This window comes from Salvia miltiorrhiza, chromosome 7 (genome assembly GCF_028751815.1).
Source record: "Salvia miltiorrhiza cultivar Shanhuang (shh) chromosome 7, IMPLAD_Smil_shh, whole genome shotgun sequence".
NCBI classification, from domain to species: domain Eukaryota; kingdom Viridiplantae; phylum Streptophyta; class Magnoliopsida; order Lamiales; family Lamiaceae; genus Salvia; species Salvia miltiorrhiza.
The window spans coordinates 14,731,775-14,751,927 of NC_080393.1; the positions used below are offsets into that span (position 1 = coordinate 14,731,775).

At 37.1% G+C, this 20,153-nt stretch overlaps 2 protein-coding genes across 3 annotated transcripts; one reads left to right on the forward strand and one right to left on the reverse strand.

Moving 5' to 3' along the window:
- Window positions 1–349: 349 nt before the first annotated feature.
- LOC130995422 (receptor-like protein kinase ANXUR2) lies at window positions 350–3,328 on the reverse strand. The gene has a single exon (XM_057920693.1). The coding sequence runs from the start codon at window positions 3,172–3,174 to the stop codon at window positions 496–498; it is 2,679 nt and encodes an 892-aa protein (XP_057776676.1). The 5' UTR covers window positions 3,175–3,328; the 3' UTR covers window positions 350–495.
- Window positions 3,329–5,966: 2,638 nt separating this feature from the next.
- Window positions 5,967–19,202, forward strand: LOC130995423 (uncharacterized). 2 transcript variants are annotated; one of them, XM_057920695.1, is made up of 27 exons: window positions 5,967–6,233; window positions 6,333–6,398; window positions 6,551–6,637; window positions 7,482–7,538; window positions 7,653–7,717; window positions 7,815–7,984; window positions 8,361–8,422; window positions 8,568–8,651; window positions 8,933–9,092; window positions 9,752–9,867; window positions 10,541–10,669; window positions 11,084–11,155; window positions 11,313–11,408; window positions 11,805–11,882; window positions 12,070–12,198; window positions 12,467–12,640; window positions 13,081–13,284; window positions 13,366–13,479; window positions 13,658–13,890; window positions 14,664–14,709; window positions 14,792–15,040; window positions 15,852–16,082; window positions 16,506–16,597; window positions 17,404–17,632; window positions 18,187–18,537; window positions 18,720–18,793; window positions 18,879–19,202. In XM_057920695.1, exons 1-27 carry the CDS (start codon window positions 6,132–6,134, stop codon window positions 18,970–18,972), a joined length of 3,564 nt encoding a protein of 1,187 aa, XP_057776678.1. In that variant the 5' UTR covers window positions 5,967–6,131; the 3' UTR covers window positions 18,973–19,202. The 2 variants fall into 2 exon arrangements, with proteins under 2 accessions (XP_057776678.1, XP_057776677.1); XM_057920694.1 differs by having other exon boundaries at window positions 5,985–6,233; window positions 7,482–7,562.
- The last annotated feature ends 951 nt before the right edge of the window (window positions 19,203–20,153 follow it).

Consider the following 20,153-nt stretch of genomic DNA (forward strand, 5'->3'; position numbering starts at 1 on the left):
TCCTACATTCCAAAGATAGTCTAATAGGACAAAATGCCTACATTTTGGCTTCTTAATTTTAACCCTTTAATTTAAATAGTAATTGTGTATCACTCGAAATAATAAAAAAAAAAAAATTATTGAGGTTGTTTAGACTTATGGTACCTCATTTAATATCGACTGAAGCGTGTGATGAAATTTTCTTTTTTTGTGAAAACAAAAAAGGTAGATTTGAATCTTAGATCTTACTATCCACACAAGAATATATGAACATAGTTATGACTTATGCAAACCAATTCTACCGATCTACAAACATGATGTATATAATATAACCACACCACATAAGAACTTAATTTCTCTCCACACCAACTGAATTAAAAATTTGCAACCAATAATCCAATCCATACAAACATTAATATACAATCCCAAAGATGATAAGAAGCTTGCTGCTAAATCAATGTCAATATAGTCATACATTCACCGACGACATCATACATAAAGAAACGCGAGATGATATCAACGGCCCGTAGGGTTGACAATCTGTGAGAAAATCTCATCTGGATTATCACTCTCTTTCTTGTGTTTCCTTGCTTCTTCATCATCGTCGTCGTCATCGTCTTCAAGATTCAGAATGCTTCTATGCATAGCCATGATGCTATTTTGATCGATCTGTCCTTGGAAATCTACGCTGTCTGTGGTAGTGGAATGACTCTTTTTGTGGTCGGGATTTTCATGTAGCTGTAGAGCGAACTCCAGATTCCACAATACATCGCCCATGGAGGGGCGGTCTGTGCCGTGATCGGCCAAGCATTTCTCTGCGGTTTCCATGAATTTCTTCAAGCTCTCTTGGCTCATTTTTCCTTGTAGTTGTGGATCGATGATTTCTTCAAGCGTGCCGTTTCTCGCACACCGCAGCGCCCAATCGGCGAGGCTGACTTGTTCCTTAGGCAAGCTAGGGTTTAGGGCAGGGCGGGCGCATAGGACCTCGAACAGCACAACACCGAATGAGTAGACATCAGATTTTTCAGTGAGTTGTTGCCGGCGGAAATACTCAGGGTCTAAATATCCGAAGCTGCCTTTAACCACAGTGCTAACGTGGCCCTTGTTCATGTCTGGGCCGGTCTTGGAGAGGCCGAAATCAGACATCTTGGCGACCCATTTGTCGTCGAGGAGAATGTTTGTGGTCTTGACGTCTCTATGAATGATGGTGTATTTAGCTCCGGTGTGGAGGTAGTGCAGGCCTCTGGCTGCTCCTATGCATATCTCTAGGCGTTGTTTCCATGATAGAACGATTTTATTGCCCTTGTAGAGATGTTCCCTTAGTGTCCCTTGCCCCATGTAATCGTACACGAGGATCATCTCTCCGTTGTCTTCACAAAATCCGATTAGGGAGACTAAATGTCGGTGTCTAAGCCTCGACAACATCTCTATTTCTGTCTGAAACTCGTTTATGCCCTGGTCGGAAGAAGGGTTGGATCGCTTTACGGCGACCATTGTGTGGCCATCGACCACGCCTTTGTAGACCTTGCCGAAGCCCCCCACGCCTATGACGTTGGACTCGTCGAAGTTCTTGGTGGCGCTCTTGATCTCTGTCAGGCTGAAGTAGCGACAATTGCACGCCGCGTCCGATGAAATGGTGGTGCCGCCCTGGCTTCTGCTCGACATGGAGGATTTAATGGTGGTGGAGGTCGATGTGGAGTTCCAAGAAATAGGCAGCCACGTGGTGGTGCCCTCTGCTTTTGGGTCCCTTCGCTTCCTTTGGTAAACCAAGACACACACAACGAAAGCCAACCCGACTGCGCAGGCTCCGCCTGCCGCCCCGGTGATGATCACCGTGGAAACAGCAGATGCGTCCGAGGCAAATGACGTCTTGCCATCTCGATACTTCCTCATCATGTCAGAGAGGCTAGGATTGGGGCCGGCCAAGTTTGCCTTGGCCACGTCACTCAACTTGAAAACTTCTAGCCCATTAAGTAGAACGTCGGCGAACTCTGATCTCACGGACTCCGTGGGGCGCAATGCCACCCACAGCTCAGAGCTAGAGTCGCTGACTCGAGCTACATAGTCCTTCTTCACGGGGGTGGCTGTTGCCATGGTCATGCCAAACACGTCTACGTCGTATTGGGCGCTTCTATTATTGATGAAGACATCGAAGACCCTCTGGTTGGGCCTTGTCATCTCGGAGTCACACCAATGGAACCTCAACATGTACATGAAATTGGGATCAACTTGGAAAACCCATGTGAGATTAGTTTTCTTGTTCACATCTTTGTATGCCCCCATTGACCTATAACTGGAGTAGACATCAAGTGGGGCCATATAAGAAGGCATGGTTTTATAAGTGATGCTCCTATTGGCTCCCATAGCAACTCCTACGGCCGCACTGTAGACGTAAACACTATCATCGTACCAACTCCGCATCAGTCCATCCGAATCATTCACCGGTGAGATATACCGCCCGCCTACATTCAACCTGAACATTGTCTCCATGCTGCTATCGCTGATTGGCACCGTTGTCGCTCCTGTCGCGTCCATGCCCGCCCCCACGGTGCCGGCAAGTGCCGGATCTGAATTAAAGATTGCAGGAACCGGCATGACTTCAATCCCATTCACAAATGCAAAAGATTGTGGACCAGATGGCTTAAACGTGACATCAAGTGTCGCAGATTGTGACGGCGCCAAGAAGAATTCCTTGATGAAATATGCTTGAGATAGTGCCTCTGCTGATATGTAGGCGCTGAAATTGCTCAGCAGCGTCACGCCCCCGGCAACGACAGCGAAATAGGAGTTGGAAATGTTGAAATTAGGGTAGGATGATGGGTAGAAATGAAGGCGCAGCATAGTTCGGGAGGTTGAATCTTTGAGGGGGAATTGGTACTTGGCTTCAGATTGGAAGATCCTGGCAGTCATATACGGAACCTCGGACGGCAATGAAGGGTCTTGAACATCGGCTCTCGCGATGACGAATTTTGTGTCGGCAGCCAAGAATTTGTCATCGGGATCCCAGAAGCGACCGTCGGCATCTTTGGCAGAGCTTGGGGAGCCACAATTGAGAATTAAAGGTCTGTCCTGTGCGTGTGATGTGTGAGAGATAAGGAAAATGGTTGCTAGAGACAGAAGGAGATTAATAATGGCATGATTATAATATTTAACAACCATGGCTGCGTGAAAACATGAGCGAGAAAATTTTGGCATACAGGAAACAAGAATTTTGGATTTCTGATTTTCCTGTACGCCTTTGTTTTTCTACTTCTTGTTTTGTTTTTTGTTTTCTTTTTCTTGTTGAAATTTCACTTCGTCTTTTCTAATTTGCTGTTATGAATTTGAGGTCGACCATTTCTTGGTAGAATCTAATGATTTTGGGTTTTGTTTATTTATTTTCTTTTTTCTTTTTTCTCTTTTCCTTTTTCGATGGTTTTGTTTTTCTTAGGAATTGTAGATGGGTGGAGGTGAGTGAATGTCTCAGTCTTGGAGCACATAAGCAATCTTTTTTAAAATATACATACATTCACAATTTTTTAAAATTTTTATTATATATTCCATGATAATTTTAATTTCGAATAAATAGCAAATTGTTTTAGCCTATCATTTTGTTTTGCTTGTCATCTAGTGTCCATATATTTTTGATAATAAAGCAATGCAATTTTGCGTATATAATTATGGATCTTTTGAAAATTATGTATAATCAGCATTTGAGTTGGATCCTCTATTATCATCTTTCATACTCTATTGCATTTAGGAATGAGCGATTTGAGATTGAAATTTAACGACTTTAAATAATTTGTACAAAATGAAAAACATCAACTAGAGAATTTAATTTCTAATATGGTTAATTGCCTGTAAACATAGTATAATTTTGATTTTAAACTAGGGTTAATTGCCGCTAAATTCAAAAGCTTTTTGAGAATTCGCGATATTCTCACCAACTTCAAAATCAGCGTATAAATACACGAATTGAAAATTCGTTCTTAATGTTCCTAAAATTATTAACTCCGGCAAGATGAGGTGGCAATCACTGATCATGTGTCAAATACATGGCAATTAGGTATTGCATGTCATTTTCTTAATTTTTTTAATAATCTTATTTTAATAAGTTATTAATAAATTAATTTCCAAAAAAAAAAAAAAATCCTACCCCCATCCCCAAACACCCCCAAACCTACACCCATCACCAAACACCCCCAAACCTACCCCCTTCCCCAACCCCCCGACCACCTACCCCCCCTCACCCCAAACGCGACTGCGCGAGGAGGCCACGAGGAGGGTTGCTGTCGCCAGGAGTTTTAGAGAGAGAGTGAAGGGAGGCAGGTGCGGTCAGCGGCGGCGGCGAGCTTTCTACTGCTGCGGCCGCCGGGTTCAGTGAACAGAGAAGGGGACGAGCGGGAGGGAGGAGGCGACGTGGACGGTGTGAGGTGTGGGTTTTGTTGTAAGAGGGATGAAATGGACTGAGAGAGAGTTGGAAGCGGCGTTGCCTGATCTACGAGCAGGCGGCGGCCAGAGATTCGAGGGAGATGGGCGGACCGGCGGTGGCTGGCTTCAGCTGCGGCGGTCGTCGGGTTCTGTAAATGGGGTGAGGCGAGGGAGATGCCAGAGCCTGATTCAAGGAGGGAGATGCCAGTGGCGGCTCTGTCATCCGAGCTTGAAGCTCTCGCTGGAAATCACAGCCCCAAATTTCCTTTTTCTTTTTTAATTGTTGTTGGAAATCAAAACGACGTCGTATTGTTTAAAAAAAACGACGTCGTTTTCTTGCATCGCCGACTATGCCACATTGTATTTACGGTAGTCCACGTCACCTTCAATTTGGGAGTTTTTTTTTTAGTTTGGGAACATTAAGAACAAATTTTCAATTCATGTATTTATATGCCGATTTTGAAGTTGGTGAGAATATCGCGAATTCTCAAAAAGCTTTTGAATTTAGCGGCAATTAACCCTTTAAACTGATATTTTTTGGTCGATTAATATATATATTTTGAACTTTTTGAAATTAGACCCAAATTAAAATTTCAACTACATGTAAATTACGTGAATATCAAAATATCTTCTCATTTTCTTTTCAGAATAGCTAGCTCATATAAAAAAAATACTCCACATAGTAAAAATTTGATGTTCACATAGGATTAAATATATCCAAAGCTTTAGTTTGAGCTGAATTCCAAATAATTCAAAGTTTATGTATTTATTGACCATAAATAATATTAGTTAAAAACTAAAATTTTGGTATACTTCATGTATTTTACAGACAATAGTAATTCATTCATCGTCACCTCTCAAATACACCATTAGTTTCTCGAACATCCTCGACTCTAGCATGTCATAGACTCGCCTCACCAGATACCCTCTCATCATCGCAGGCGAGACGTAAACTTAGATAAACCAACATTTGTATCATAGTCACTGAGTTCAACTCGTTGAACACATTCATTGGAACGAATTTCTTGATAAGCAATGAAAGGTCTATCGCGACAAAAGTGAATTTGCAAAATAAGTAACGACACGTATTTTAAATTTTAAAAATTTATTACTTTATTATTAAACTAAATTACGTTAATACTCCATCCGTCTCAATTCAATAAGCTACATTTTTTTATTTGGACGTCCCATTTTATTAAGTCACTTCTCAAAATGAAAAATCAATACGTAACAAATAACTTTATATAATTCATTATTTATATCATATGTCATTGTGGTCCATACATAATTAACTCCCATTCTTATTTGAAAAAGAATAATTTTTTTTCTATTTTTTTTTGACAAATACTATATTTTTAAAATAAATTATTTTATCTTTTATATTTTATTATTAATTATTTATTTTTTAATATTCGTATTCAAATCTTGTGACGGAGAACTCGAACTGAGGACTTGAGATTTTGAACATTAACCATCTATCGCTAGGTCAATATATAGGTATTGAATTGAGACTAATCGAGTGAGTATGACTTACGATCCCCTAAAAATATCGTTCTTTTGCCATTTAACTGTGTTCGTATATGACCTGAAATATAAAATTAAAACCATAAACATTAGAAAAACCATAAACCCTGACATTTTTTGTAGTGCACAGAACCGTCGATATTACCAAAAATCCAAAATCATGCGCCATTGAGATCTGAGAGTCTTTGATTCGAGATCTCTCCGATCAAAATTTTCAGATGCCTTCCGCCTATTATTTTCTGCTATTCGCAACTGTAATTCTTCACTGCTATCGTTTCAGCGTAGCTGATTCTATCCAAGGATGCGGCGGATTCGTTGAGGTTTTTGATCGAGGATCTTTTGCTTTTTTCTACAGACTCTTACTTACTTAGTGAAAAGACACCTCTTTGGAACTGGAATTTTCATCTGTTGTTTGGCAGGCAAGCTCGGAGCTGATAAAGTCGAGGAAGCCCACTGATGGCAAATTGGATTACTCTCATGTTACGGTAGGATTGTTTTGCTGGTTACCACCTTAGTTGAAAATTAAGTTCTTATGATGCATTGCGGACTTTGCACCTGCAGTTTTTATAAATATAGCTACGTAATCTAACATGGGATCTTGTCATCTGTAAATGTGAACTGGCCTCGGAAAGTGCAGGTTGAGTTACGGACAGTGGATGGCTTGGTTAAGGACCGGACACAATGTGCTCCCAACGGTTACTACTTCATTCCTGTTTACGATAAGGTTGCCTATTAAATTGCTCTAATATCCCCCTCCCCTTTGATTCCCGGATGTAATGCCTTAACTCGCGTTGGTGCTTCGGATTTCACAAATTTTCTGTATCCAGAACTACCGTTTAGAGACCATATTCCAGTGAATGTTTTTCCTTGATAGTTCCAATGGCAATTGTGTGGATGAATACCTTATCATTTTTGTTCTATCAATAACCCTAAAATCTCTAGAAGCTGTTTTTGAGTCCAACTTCCGGCTTTGGGAATTAACTTAAAGTGCAATATGTTTGAGTTGTGCCCATTTAAGTTTGTTTAAGATCCTCGAGCTTCATTTGTTTACACATCTATCACTATTTGTCTCCACACTTTGAAAGGTTCCCGAATAGTATTTGATTAGTGATTGGCTCATCTACAACCTTTTTCCTGTCCTACCAAATAGACATGTGCATAGTTTCTTCACTATCCACTCCTTTCAACCAAACACATGCAACTCATGATTCAGTGTAATGATAAGAGAAAGTCTCATTTTTCATTTTACTGTTCTATATTTCTAGTGCTACTCTTTCGCTTGAATTCTAACAACGTTATATTGAAGAATTTTGTCCAAGATATTGGCTAGAGATTTGCAAGCCATATTTATACCAAATCACAAAAATGGTTTCTGTTTTAACCAGACATTTTTTCTATCTTGAGCTGGACCAGGGTCCTTTTGGTTTCATTCTCTAAGTCTGATTTTGTTGATGTTACAACTCCCCCAGCTGTTCATTCCCCCCTTTTGTGTTTTTAAATATTCTTGTGTTATCTCTCCTAATTATCATTTCATTTCATTTTTTGAATTTGGTGTTATCTGGTTTCAGGGTTCTTATGTGATCAAAATTAAGGGGCCTGAGGGATGGACGTATGCCCCTGAACAAGTTGAGTTTCTTGGTTATGCCTCAGTATTAAGTTTCTCTGTACAATTGTCCGACTTCTAATTTAAGATATCAGGCATTTTGTTTTCACATGCTAACTGTAACTTTCTTTTCTAGGTTCCTGTTGTTGTTGATCACACTGGTTGTAACGCCAATGAAGATATTAATTTTCGATTTACTGGGTACGGTATCTGATTATTATTTATAGACAACAATAAAGTTGTCTGTGAACCGTATCCTTTGCTCAACCTTTGTTTTATTATCTTACTGCTACTGCAGCTTCACCTTATCTGGAAGAGTCGTGGGAGCAGTTTCAGGGGATAGCTGTTCACATAAAGATGGTGGTCCATCAAATGTGAACGTTGAGCTTATATCTCACAGTGGAGATGTTGTCTCTTCAGTTTCAACTACATCAACAGGAAGTTACTCATTCAACAATATTATTCCAGGTCTAATCATCATATTGTTTTACGATCCACTTAGCATTTAAGCCCTCTCAAAGTGAAGATGAGTTAAGTAAAGTCTGCCCTGCATACTTGCTTGATCAGCTGAATCCGTTCCAGGAGTTGAAATATGTTGAACTGTTTCCCTTTCTGTCTCGTTTCTTCTCAAACCATTTCTTCTCCTTGCTTTCCTTTTCTTGTAATATTTAAATTGTAAATATTTTCATTACTGTGAAGTGGATGTGGTATCAAATGATTATGTCTTGGCTCCGTGAAAGTGACCTTTGTTTTCCATTATTTCAGTGGAATCCTTTACATGTTTTATTAGTCATGATTCTTCACCAGTAATGTTATCTTTGACAGTGTCTGTACTTGAATGCAGGAAAGTATAAAATAGTTGCTTCACGTCATGATTTAAGTATTGAAAGCAAGGGTTCTCAAGAGGTCATTTCTTTAATCTCTTTATATGTTCCTCTTTTTCAACTCCTATGATTGGTTAATTGTTTCTTTTTCCCAGTGCAGATTACCAAATTCTTCTGGCATACTTAAGGGTAAATTGATTTGAGTTTACATATGAATGATTATGCAGGTGGAATTAGGGTTTCAAAATGGTGTGCTCAGTGATATTTTCTTTGCATCTGGCTATGATATTCGTGGATATGTAGTTGCACAGGTAATATTTCGCAACATCCCAATTCAGTTCTTACAATTTAGCAGCCAACGAGTTTAATACCCTAGTTTCTGTAAAGTATATACACTGAATTTTTTTGCTTATGCTTCCATAAGGTTTATTGCTTCTCGAGGTAAATTATTTTGCTTATCTAACTTGGACTATATTCTTTTGAATTTCTGTCACTGTGATTTATAGTGCCTGAAATATCTACAATAATTTGTTTTGGAATCTATGTAATAAAATCCATTAAAATGACATTTTAATGCTCTCTGATGCTATAGGGAAATCCCATATTGGGAGTTCATTTTTATCTGTATTCGGATGACATTTTGGAGGTGAATTGCCCACATAACTCTGGTAATGCTCCTGGGCTGGGGAAAGCTCTGTGTCATGCTGTATCTGATGCTGATGGGATGTTCAGATTCAGATCAATTCCATGTGGTATGTTCTCTATTGCTTGATTCTTACTACTCATTTTAATTATCTGAAGTTTGATGTTAAACTCCTGGATTCTCTGTGAGAAAGGCGTTGTCCTTTATTTTATGTATAAAACTTGAGGACTAGATTTTCCATGAAGCCACACCTTTGTTTGCTTATGATTGAGTATTCTACTGTCAAACTGTTTGTTTTAGGTCTTCTTCTGCCTACACTATGTAATTGCTGATATTACGAAGAGGTTTAATTTTTTTTTCTTCTCAGCATGTCTTATTAGAGTTCTGGATGTTCAATTTCAGTTTTGGTACTGGTCAGGAATTCACTAAACCTATGTATTCCCTGCAAAAAAATAAAAAATAAAAAATAGAAGCAATGTATTCAGTTCCTCAGTCTCTCTATTGTTCAGACCTTCTACTTAGTACTTAGTATCAAATGGCTACTACATGAAATTAGCACTCCTTTCTGCGACATCCTACATCAAACAATCGGAGGCTTGTCTGCTTGTGCCTAAGCGTGCGGGGTTAAGTCCTCTGGCATTCTCTTATCTCTGGAAAGTTATTGCTTGAAGAAGTCCATTCTTTGATTTTATGCTAATATTTCACAGTTCCATTTTTGAAGAAGATTTCTTTCTGATCCTTAGCCAATGATGTGGTGAAATGTTTCAGGAACCTACAAGCTCATACCTTTTTACAAGGGTGAGAATACTGTATTTGATGTATCACCTCCTTCACTGGTGGTGTCTGTCCAGCATGATCACGCAATAGTCCCTCAAAGGTTTCAGGTAGGGCTTTTGGTGCTTTGTTGCTTGACAACAATGTTTAGTTCCAGCTAAAAATGCATCTGGAGAATATATCAATAAATACTAGGGCATGCTTCTTCTATCTGGGGATTCAAAAATAATCTTACATTAGTATTGGTGATTTATGTTTTTGATATGCCATCTAGGAGTCACCTAAAGTTGTTTGTGGTGTTTCATTTCTGAACAAGATTTTTTACCCGAAGCAGTGTCTAGCTGACTTCTATTATTTATTAGCTTTGGTAACTTGAAGAAAGTATCTGAGTTATAGAAAGTTGTTTCTTTCTCGAAAGGGATTCTTTATATCTAGAGTATTATTTTATCACCTGACAGGATTGGTGTCATTTTGAATCAATAACTGTTATTTATCCCTTTCTTGTTCCGTAATCCCCGTCTTTGCTGAACATATCTGCTGCATAATGTAATAACTGGAAAGATCACATTATAATCTAGTTAATCTTCCATCTGCTTCTCATGAGCACTCTGTACCATATGCTAATGCAATTGTCTTGCTGAAGATGACTAGAGTACTGAACGATATGTTTTTTATTCGAATAATTTCTTTTTCTTGTAAGAGTACTTTGAATTCTATATTTTTATTTTGTGGTCACTGAAGATCTTAAATAAAACCATAATTTGTCATCTTCATGTGATTTAGGTTACTGGGTTTTCTGTTGGGGGTCGTGTTGTTGATGGTAATGGCGTTGGAGTGGATCATGCAAAAATTATAGTTGATGGCCATGAAAGATCAATAACTGATAGAGAGGGTCATTACAAGCTTGATCAGGTAAAATGTTGTTATTGTTTATAGTAGCAATTTTCATGTTAAGATCCTTTAATAGCATTTAATGTGAATTATACTATCACAAGACCTACTGCCCAAAAATAAATGAGCTAAACTCATCATCGATAAAGATGTCGATTATGGGCATTCAATTCAAAGGTGTCAGAATACTCGCATGGACTTTTGGTGATTCGCCTCATGAGACAATATTCATGTGGTTGGCTGAATGAACTTCTGTTACTTGAAGAGACATTAAATTAATCTCATTTCTCATACTATTTCACTGCTTCTACTGTGACGTCGCATTCTGAAAATTTGCATCTGCTTAGGTGGTTTGTCTTGAAACTTTATAAGGGGAAGTTGGTTCTTTCTTTTACTCCTTAAGAATTCTGATTGATGAATGCTTGATCTTATTAGGTAACATCAAAAAGATACAGTATTGAAGCTAAGAAGGAGCACTACAAGTTTGAAAGGCTGAGTGATTTTTTGGTGAGTCGAACTCTAAGTTCCCTTTTGCTGTTAATATTCTTGAACATTAAAGAAATGAATAAAATAAATAGAAGGAGCTTAACACCTTTACCGCCTTTTGATGTTTGTTGGCCACATATCCATCTATATCTTTCTTGTGCTGATCTTTTCCTTTTAGGTCTTACCAAACATGGCTTCAATTGCTGATATCAAAGCAGTTGCATACGATATATGTGGCATGGCTCTGACAGTTAATTCTGCTTACAAGGCGAAGGTATGTCTGTCACCTCATTTCATTTCTCAGCAGCCTTGAGAAGACTAGGAAGAAGAAACTTGCTATATAGTAATTATGTCTATATCAGAGATTTGTGGTTGCGGCCCAATTAATATATTATCTTTCTGAATTTAAATGGAATTTTGATGGTTGATGATTGAATAGAGATCTAACAAATTTAATCTGCCTTGGGTGTGGAGTATGGTAGTAATTTTGGGCATTAGCCTCAACTAATCGATGGTTGGTGATTGATTCTAGACAAATATTCTCCAGGATCTTATTTGAACTGCTTCATGAGTACCTTTAAGTGGTTTTGAAGATGTTAACGTGCTTTATAATTGTTCTTTTGTGTCTTCAATCACTTGTTTCAAGTAAACAAATCATCTGAATTCCCAGGTTGCTTTGACTCATGGGCCAGAGAATGTCAAACCCCAACTGAAACTAACTGATGAAGGTGGCAAGTTTTGCTTTCAGGTAAGATCTTGAATGAGGGATTTTCCCTGTTTATGGGATTTATTTTAAGTTTAACTGTCTTTTTTATGTGCCTGTTTTATTTCATATATCATCTAGAGCCAATGGATAAATATAGCCATATCGCGGTAAAAAGTGCATCTTTCATGTCTGATTCTGAATTATAATTTGGTTCTATAATGTTCTTCAGGTTCCACCTGGTGGTTACCGCTTATCTGCTATTGCAGCCGCACCTGAGAGTGCTCCTGAACTGCAGTTTTCTCCACATCACATTGATGTCGTTATTGATAAACCATTGCTAGATGTCAAGTTTTATCAGGTATAGATTACATGAATAAGATGATTGGGAAGAAAATTCTTTTTTTCCCCTCTATATATTAGATGCTCTGTAACTAAAGTAGTGTATGCTTTCTGATGGTTTACAACTGCCCCTTTGGGTCTGTCACATTCTTCTGAGGAGTATTTTTATTTTATGTTGATTTTGAGGACTGCCCACCTTGTAGCTGTTCAACTTTACCTTGGATGCTAGCTTTGTTATGTAAGATTTTCTGAAACTAACTCTATAATTATGCCCTTGGAAAACTCAGGCACAAGTCAATATTCGTGGATCTGTGGTATGCAAAGATATATGTGGGCCTTCTATTTCTGTTAAGCTTGTGAGACTGGATGGTAAAAGTAAAGAAGAGAGGACAGTTAATCTAACTGATCAGAGCAGCGATTTTTCATTTTCCAGTGTACTCCCTGGTAAATATAGAGTTGAGGTAATTCGTTGAGGCTTAGATGCCTTTCTCCTTTCAAATAAGAAGCATGCTCTTGGTTTTCTGCCTCTATTGCACTAGTACCTTATTTCTTCCATCATTATGTCTCTTAATTCCATGGATTTCTTGCTGTTTTCAACTGGTGGTATTGGTTGATCATTGATGTGGAAGTTTGGCATGCTGGATCTTTTTCATGTTCTTATCTTATATCATTTTTTGTTGTTAATCTTGTAATGTAACCACTACTTACATATGTGCGCTTTTTACTTGTGATTTCCTGTAAAAATAGTGACCTTACCATCTAAAGCAATCGTTACTAACAGCAATAGAGACTGAATATATCCTCTGGCCAATTAGTCATTCATTAACGCTTCTGCAGAATTTAGGTGGTCCTTTTCTTCTTAGAAACTCTTCTTTATGATAATTATTTTGTTCCATACCAGGTCAATAACTATTCCCCTGGAACCACATCGGGAGAAGATATATGGTGCTGGGAACAGAACTTTATAAACGTGAATGTTGGTGTGGAGGATGTTGAAGGGATTACTTTCATTCAAAAAGGTTATTGGATTAGGATAATCTCCAGCCATGATGTGGATGCTTACTTGGTACAAGCAGACAGTTCTCGTGTGAACTTGAAAATCAAGGTCATATCATCATCTGATTGTTGAAATCTCTCACCTATGATTTTACATGAAACCATCGTTATAATTGTTTTAAACTTGCAGAGAGGTTCCCAAAAGATTTGTGTAACGTCTCCTGGTGTCCATGAACTCCATTTCATCGACTCATGTATTTCTTTTGGGAGCTCCAGTCTAGGAGTTGATACGTCAGACCTATCAGTATGATATTTAACAAGGCTACCTGCCTCTTTGTATTTCATTGTCTTTTGTCACTCCATTTTCTTTCTTTTGTTTGTGCCAGTGGTGGTTAGAGTGAGTGGGAATGGATGCTGGGAGATGTGGCGTGGTTCTCTGTTTTTCTCTCCTTAGAATTAATATTATATTCTTATTTCTGCAGCCTATTAATTTAAAGGGTGAAAAGTACCTGCTTAAAGGACATGTACATGTTTTGGATAAGAACTTGCCTGATGACATACCTGTTGATATCTTTGACAATCAAGAAACATTGGTTGGTAGTACTACTGCCAAATTTGTCTCCTCTGAAGTTCATCCATCAGGAGCCGCCGTCTATGAGTATTCTGTTTGGTCTAAGTTCGGAGAAAAACTCAGTTTTGCCCCTCGGGATTCAAGGTATGCTTGTTTCAGTTCTGGTGCTTATAGTTCATATTGTTTCTGCCTGCTTTCTTATCTTTAAACTTTTCCCATCTGGAAGAGTATGCATGTCTTGCCTTTTATTATAGCATACATTTTTGTGAGGTTTGATCTTTTCATGATTTGACTTCGTCTATATGATCTTTTGATTAGGCATCTGTGTAATTATCATGTGCTCTATGTTTAGAATTGCCTATCCGGAAGGGTGGGATTTATTTTATTTTCCATTTTCTATGTTGATTGCATAGTATCTTTCCTTGTTTTCTGTATTATAAGAAGCTATTATACCACAAAATCATTACCACATATAGAAAAAGAAGAAAATCTAATAAATCAAGTGAGCTTTTCTACACTTGAGAGTTTTAGCCTGGTGATGTTTCTCTGATTGATATTTATATCAACTGTATAAATTGATTTCATCCTTATAGCTTGTTCAGTTATGACATGTCATCAGGGCTGCTGAAACAAAGGCCACTAGAGATAGAATTTGAATTTCTTACAAATCTAGCGCTATTGAAGAAAATATCTTGCTTTTCTTTCTGTATAATTATGTTTGTGGTGAAAAGTGCATTGGTGAATGGTGATATTTAGAGATTTAACGGACTATTCTCTTTCAGGATGCTAATTTTTTATGTTACATCTCTTTTTCAAATATATATATGTATATATATAAGCCTATTCTGTAATCAATTATTCAATTGCTGTTATGGATTTTGTGCTCTCAATTTTAGTTTACATCTGCTCTGCTGCAGGACTGGTATCCAAAAGAAATTATTATTTTACCCAAGAAAACAGCATGTAAGAGCTTGTCCAGTTCCTTCCAACTTAGATCTTGGCCAGAAATATCAGTATGTTTAAGGTTTCCATTATATTTGTTTAGGTCTCAGTAGAACAAGATGGCTGCCAAGCTCCAATTGCTCCGTTTTCTGGTCGATTGGGACTATATATTGAAGGATCAGTTTCACCCCCTCTTACAGATGTTAACATACGAGTTGTTGCCGAGGGTGACAGCCAGGTTTCTCCCCTCAAGCGAGGGGATACATCACTTGAAACTACCACGGGAACAGATGGTTTATTTGGTGCAGGACCTCTCTATGATGATATAAGTTACAGTGTGGAGGCATCAAAGGTTTGAGTCTTTTGTACATTCAGTTCAGATTGTGCTTATTATAACATGGTTTTGTTAGGTTATAATGGTTCAGGCGACCTGTTCAAGAATTTATATTGCTTGTAGTCAGTAGACTCAGTACCTGGCTTGGATATAAATATGTAGTTTGTTTGTTGATTAATATTGGTCTTGAATGTTTAAGTGTTATGCTTATCTGGTTTTTGACTGAATCTAGAAAAATTTAGCATGCGGAGCATATTAAAGTTAGCATTTGTTAGATAGTCTATATTTCTCGTTTGGGTTATGGGTATATTGAAGTTAGCATTTGTTGTGTTTTGGGATCCTAGGATGTGCGTTTTTCCTTTACCTTCATTTTTTTTGAAGCAAAACGAGATTCTAGCTATGTTACTTTCCTGAAGGAAACCTTACAATTTTCATTTGTCTTTGACTCTTTGCCTTGGAGGAGATTATATTCTTAAAATCAATTCCTCTTCATGTGTCCATTCTGACAAGTATAAGTGACCTACCTGATATTTTTTATTTACTGATGCGATAGATGTGGTTTTCAACAGAACAGATGAAAACAATAGTCATCTTTGAAAATGATAAAGTTGCTAACCTTGCTTCTAGATTCCTATTTGTGCAATCATGTTTGTTCATAATGATATAAACAGAAGAAAAGCCATCTCACTATTAGATTTAGCTAATTATATTCATGCAAAAGTAATACTTTGAAAATTATTGTCGAAATGCGTAGGGGAAGCATGTTCAGAGGTGTTCTCTTGCAGTCAACATTCTTGATCACTGTAATTTTCTTTTTGTTTGTTTGCAGCATGGTTATCATGTAAAACAAGTCGGAAAGTATTCGTTTTCATGCCAGAAGCTGGGTCAAATTTCTGTACGATTATATTCTAGAGAAGACAGCAATGAACCTTTTCCGTCTGTTCTCTTGTCATTGAGTGGTGAAGATGGGTATAGGAACAATTCTGTATCCAGAGTTGGTGGAGCTTTCATTTTTGATAACTTATTTCCAGGAAGTTTCTACCTCCGACCTTTATTGAAGGTACTTAACCTAGATGCTATTAGTTACCTGCACTGGGCGATCACTTTTAAAAATAATTTTTGGTTGTCTGCATTGTTGCTGATTTAATATTTCTATGTCAGTTGCGGATCCAATTATTTTGTGTATTCCTGGTTAACTTTTCAATCAGAGAGAAAATTTTGAAATATTCAAATGTATATTGAGATAATCTAATTCTGTTTCTTGTTGTTCAAAGACTTGTTTACAGTCATTCTTTTGCCCTAGAATAACATGCTTACATTTATGTTCGTTGCAATCAACATATATAAGAACTTCTGACAACTTTCCCTCCATGGAATTATTGAATATGCTAACATTCCTTGCAATATGTGGGTCACAAACAATTAATAATATACTAAGTAGTGGTGTTCCGATAATAAGACTACTCTTTTTTGTATTTTCCAGGAATATGCTTTCTCCCCTGCTGCGCAGGCAATTGACCTTGGATCTGGGGAATCAAAGGAAGTTGTCTTTCATGCTACTCGTGTTGCTTTTAGGTACCATTACCCAGAAATCTTTGTATATGTTTCTGATAGTTGTAGTTCCATTCTCCAGCAATATTAATCTTTCTCTATCTCAATAGCTTATTGTGCATATCTTGTGAAGGTTTTCTCTGTATGGTCTGAGGCTAAGTATATTTTAGTTGAATATTCAGTCTTTTTGTATGCGGTACATGTTTCTATAATTTTGTTGAATAAACTCATATATTCACTTTATTACTCTTGATTGCATCACCTGCTGTAGAGTCTTAGACATAATTTAGGTACTCTTTGATTAGAATTCAATTTCTAGCCCAACTTTATGTCTTGCAATGCAGAAAGAATATAAGTCCAATAGTGGTCTAAATTCGTGATTCTTCTGCAAGTGGTCTAACCTGAAAGTTCCTTTTCTACCTCCGAATTCGATATCTTGCCCAACTTTATGTCTTGCAATTCAGCAAGAATATAAGTCTCAATAGTGGTCTAAATCTGTGAATTGTCTGCAAGAGGTCTAACCTGAAAGTTCCTTTTTGAACCTCCTTTTTCCTGGTCCAGTAGCTGTGTTCTTAACCTTTGCTCTATTGTAGGTGCTCAATTAGATCTTTTCTTATATAAGTGACCTACAAAATATCTCAGAACTTCATTTCATGTTAACGAAAATATTTTGCAATTCAGTGGTGTATCAGGGTGAAAAAAAGCAGCATTTCTCTGAAGCTTTCTTTTTTAAACAAAATAACCTGGCTTTCAATATATTCCCGTTTATAAGTTTCTTAACCACCTAATAGCTTTAAGAGGGCCATGGAACTCATTTACTCTCTGTGCAGTGCATTAGGCAAGGTAACACTTTTGTCGGGTCAACCAAAGGAAGGTGTCTCCATTGAAGCGAGGGCTGAGTCAAAAGGATTTTATGAAGAAACAGTAACTGATTCCTCAGGAAGTTACCGTCTCAGGGGACTCCAACCTGACACTACGTATGTAATAAAAATAGCAAGGAAGAGTGAGCATGATGGTGCCCTTATTGAGCGTGCATCTCCAATGTCCTTGACTGTTAAGGTTAGTTTAACTTGTGGATGGAAACTTGAAAATCAGAATGCAATGCAGCCTGGATTTTTTTTCCTTCCATGCTAGAAAGTTCTGTTTCCATATTTAGGCATTCTCGTATAATTTCAGTCAGTATGCTGAAACACTTGCTATTCTTCATAGTAAATGTGACCTGCAGATGGATCATTTATGGTATCTCAAACATTGGTTAAGATAGTATGTCTATTTTTAACATATATTTGTCGGTCTTATGCCTGCATTTTCTCTTGCATATGCATTATGCCTGATCCAAACAGATAGAACCACAGAACTAACAAGAGACCCTAAAATAAGATGATGATGGTGATGATGATAGTAATAATATTAATAGCAATAATACCATTATGTTCGGATAATAATAATAATAATATCAACATTCCTCCTAATAGTATGAGCAAAGTTTCAGTCGTGTACCGTTTAAACCTGTACAATTTACCTACCATGGAGCTTAGTGTTGTGTTTGTTATCTTAATTTTCTTTCTTCTCTTCAATCTGAAGACTGTATTTTCCTGATGTATGTGTGCTAGGTTGGCAATGAAGATATCAAGGATCAAGATTTTGTGGTCTTTGAACAGCCAGATATAACCATTTTAAGTGGCCATGTTGATGGAAAGGATTTTAAGGAACTGCATTCTCACATCAGGGTGGAAATTATATCATTACCATCAAAGGTTGAGACCATCTTTCCATTGCCAATTTCAAACTTTTTCCAGGTGAAGGACTTACCCAAGGGTAAGCACCTCGTCCAGCTTCGATCCACTGTGCCATCCAGTACTTATAAATTTGAGTCTGAGGTTGTTGAGGTCGACTTAGAGAGCCAACCACAAATCCACGTCGGTCCACTAAGCTATAGGATTGTCGAGGACGTCTACAAGCAGGTAATTTCACCTTGTTTTTGAAATTTATACTGCGTCTGGGAATTGGAAAATCACTAAACGAATATGAAGTTCAAAGAATGTGTATAAATCTACATTCCAATCAATTATTTTCATTATAACTCGGATATGGCAATATAATGTTTTGTAAATGCTGATGTTATTGGTCGTACGGTACCCTTCAGGAACTGACTACTGCACCTGTGTATCCTCTGGTTGTTGGGGTTTCAGCGGTTGCTCTGTTCATAACCATGCCAAGGTAGCCGAGACAGTACCCGATGTATTCTGCTAATTTTAGTTGTCAAGCATCTAATATGTCGATGATGTGTTTTGTTGGCTTGTAGATGGAAGGATCTATATCAAGCTGTGGCAGGGATGTCCAGCGTCAGTGCAAAGAAAGATGTGAAGAAGCTCTCTATCAGAAAAAAGACCTATTGAAGCATCATAACTTATTAAATCACTCAAATCTGCTTTATTTAGCCCCTCAATGTAGTTTGGCTCAAAATAGTTGGAAGAGGTCTTTAAAAAGCCTTAGCAAATCCGGAATGGAAATTTTGTTCCATGAAGCCAGGGTTCAACACATTATTACATGGTGTTTTTTTTATAGAATCTAAACATACCATTTTTGTAGCAATTATTTCTAATGAGAAATTAATTAGTTAAGCGCAGATAAACAAGAGTGATCACGAGAGAGGTTTGTCTGGTTTGATGATGCTAAGTCAAGTCAAAGAAAATAAACTTAGTGAAATCTAAATATTATTGGAAAGGTGTATATAATTTTATGTACATTTGGAATTAAATCTGTGTGTATGGAAATTAAATTTGTAAAAAAGGAATTGCCAAATATAACATTTTGGAGAATAATTGATCAATATAATTATATTGCATACAAACAAATATGTAAGTCTTAGGTTTCATATAAATAAATAGTTTACTCATTGTTATTAAATAAAGTTAATAATCCTTTAACAAAAACCTATAGGATAAGGTGATTTTATTAACGGTAAAGAGCCTTACATTGTAACATCTTATATAACAGAATTAGAAACACAATATAAATATTTTTAATTAGACATGTATTATAGTTTACTAATAGGTTAGAGTTGTATTATTTTCTCAAGAAACTCCAATGAAATACCAAATATAGATTAGTACTGTTGTACTCCTTCGTTCCAATTCAATAGGTCATATTTCTTTATTTGGACGTCTCATTTTAACTCTCCTATTTTATTATAAACTAGTATCTGTCTTTAACATATCAAACTTTTGAATGTATTGAATTGAGACGAATGAATATTATTTTCTGAAGAGTTATTCTATGGAGAGAGGATGATGTAAATCTGTTGGACAAAAATAAATGAAAAGTCTATTGGATGATTATGAGGTTGTTTTGGAGGAAAAATGGACTATCTTGCTTTTATATATAATAGTGTGAAAATGGACATTTATTCGAGGACATAATTAATTTCCAAATATGACACTTGTTTGGAGAGAGTATGACATAACATAAAGTTTGAGGTGCAATTTAGGTTAATGACAATTGAAAGCCCAATTAATTAGGCTTCATTTTGTAATTGTAAATTCGAAGAGGCATCCCAAAAGCCTCAAACTGAGACAGC

What these genes read in the sequence shown, in the direction of transcription:
- LOC130995422 (XM_057920693.1), bottom strand. Translation starts at nt 3,174, where the DNA reads ATGCCAAAATTTTCTCGCTCATGTTTTCACGCAGCCATGGTTGTTAAA.
- LOC130995423 (XM_057920694.1), top strand. Translation starts at nt 6,132, where the DNA reads ATGCCTTCCGCCTATTATTTTCTGCTATTCGCAACTGTAATTCTTCAC. An exon ending in AAAGCAAGGGTTCTCAAGAG is followed by an intron (nt 8,423 to 8,567) that starts GTCATTTCTTTA and finishes ATGATTATGCAG; the next exon opens with GTGGAATTAGGGTTTCAAAA. An exon ending in TCGAGGACGTCTACAAGCAG is followed by an intron (nt 18,538 to 18,719) that starts GTAATTTCACCT and finishes GGTACCCTTCAG; the next exon opens with GAACTGACTACTGCACCTGT.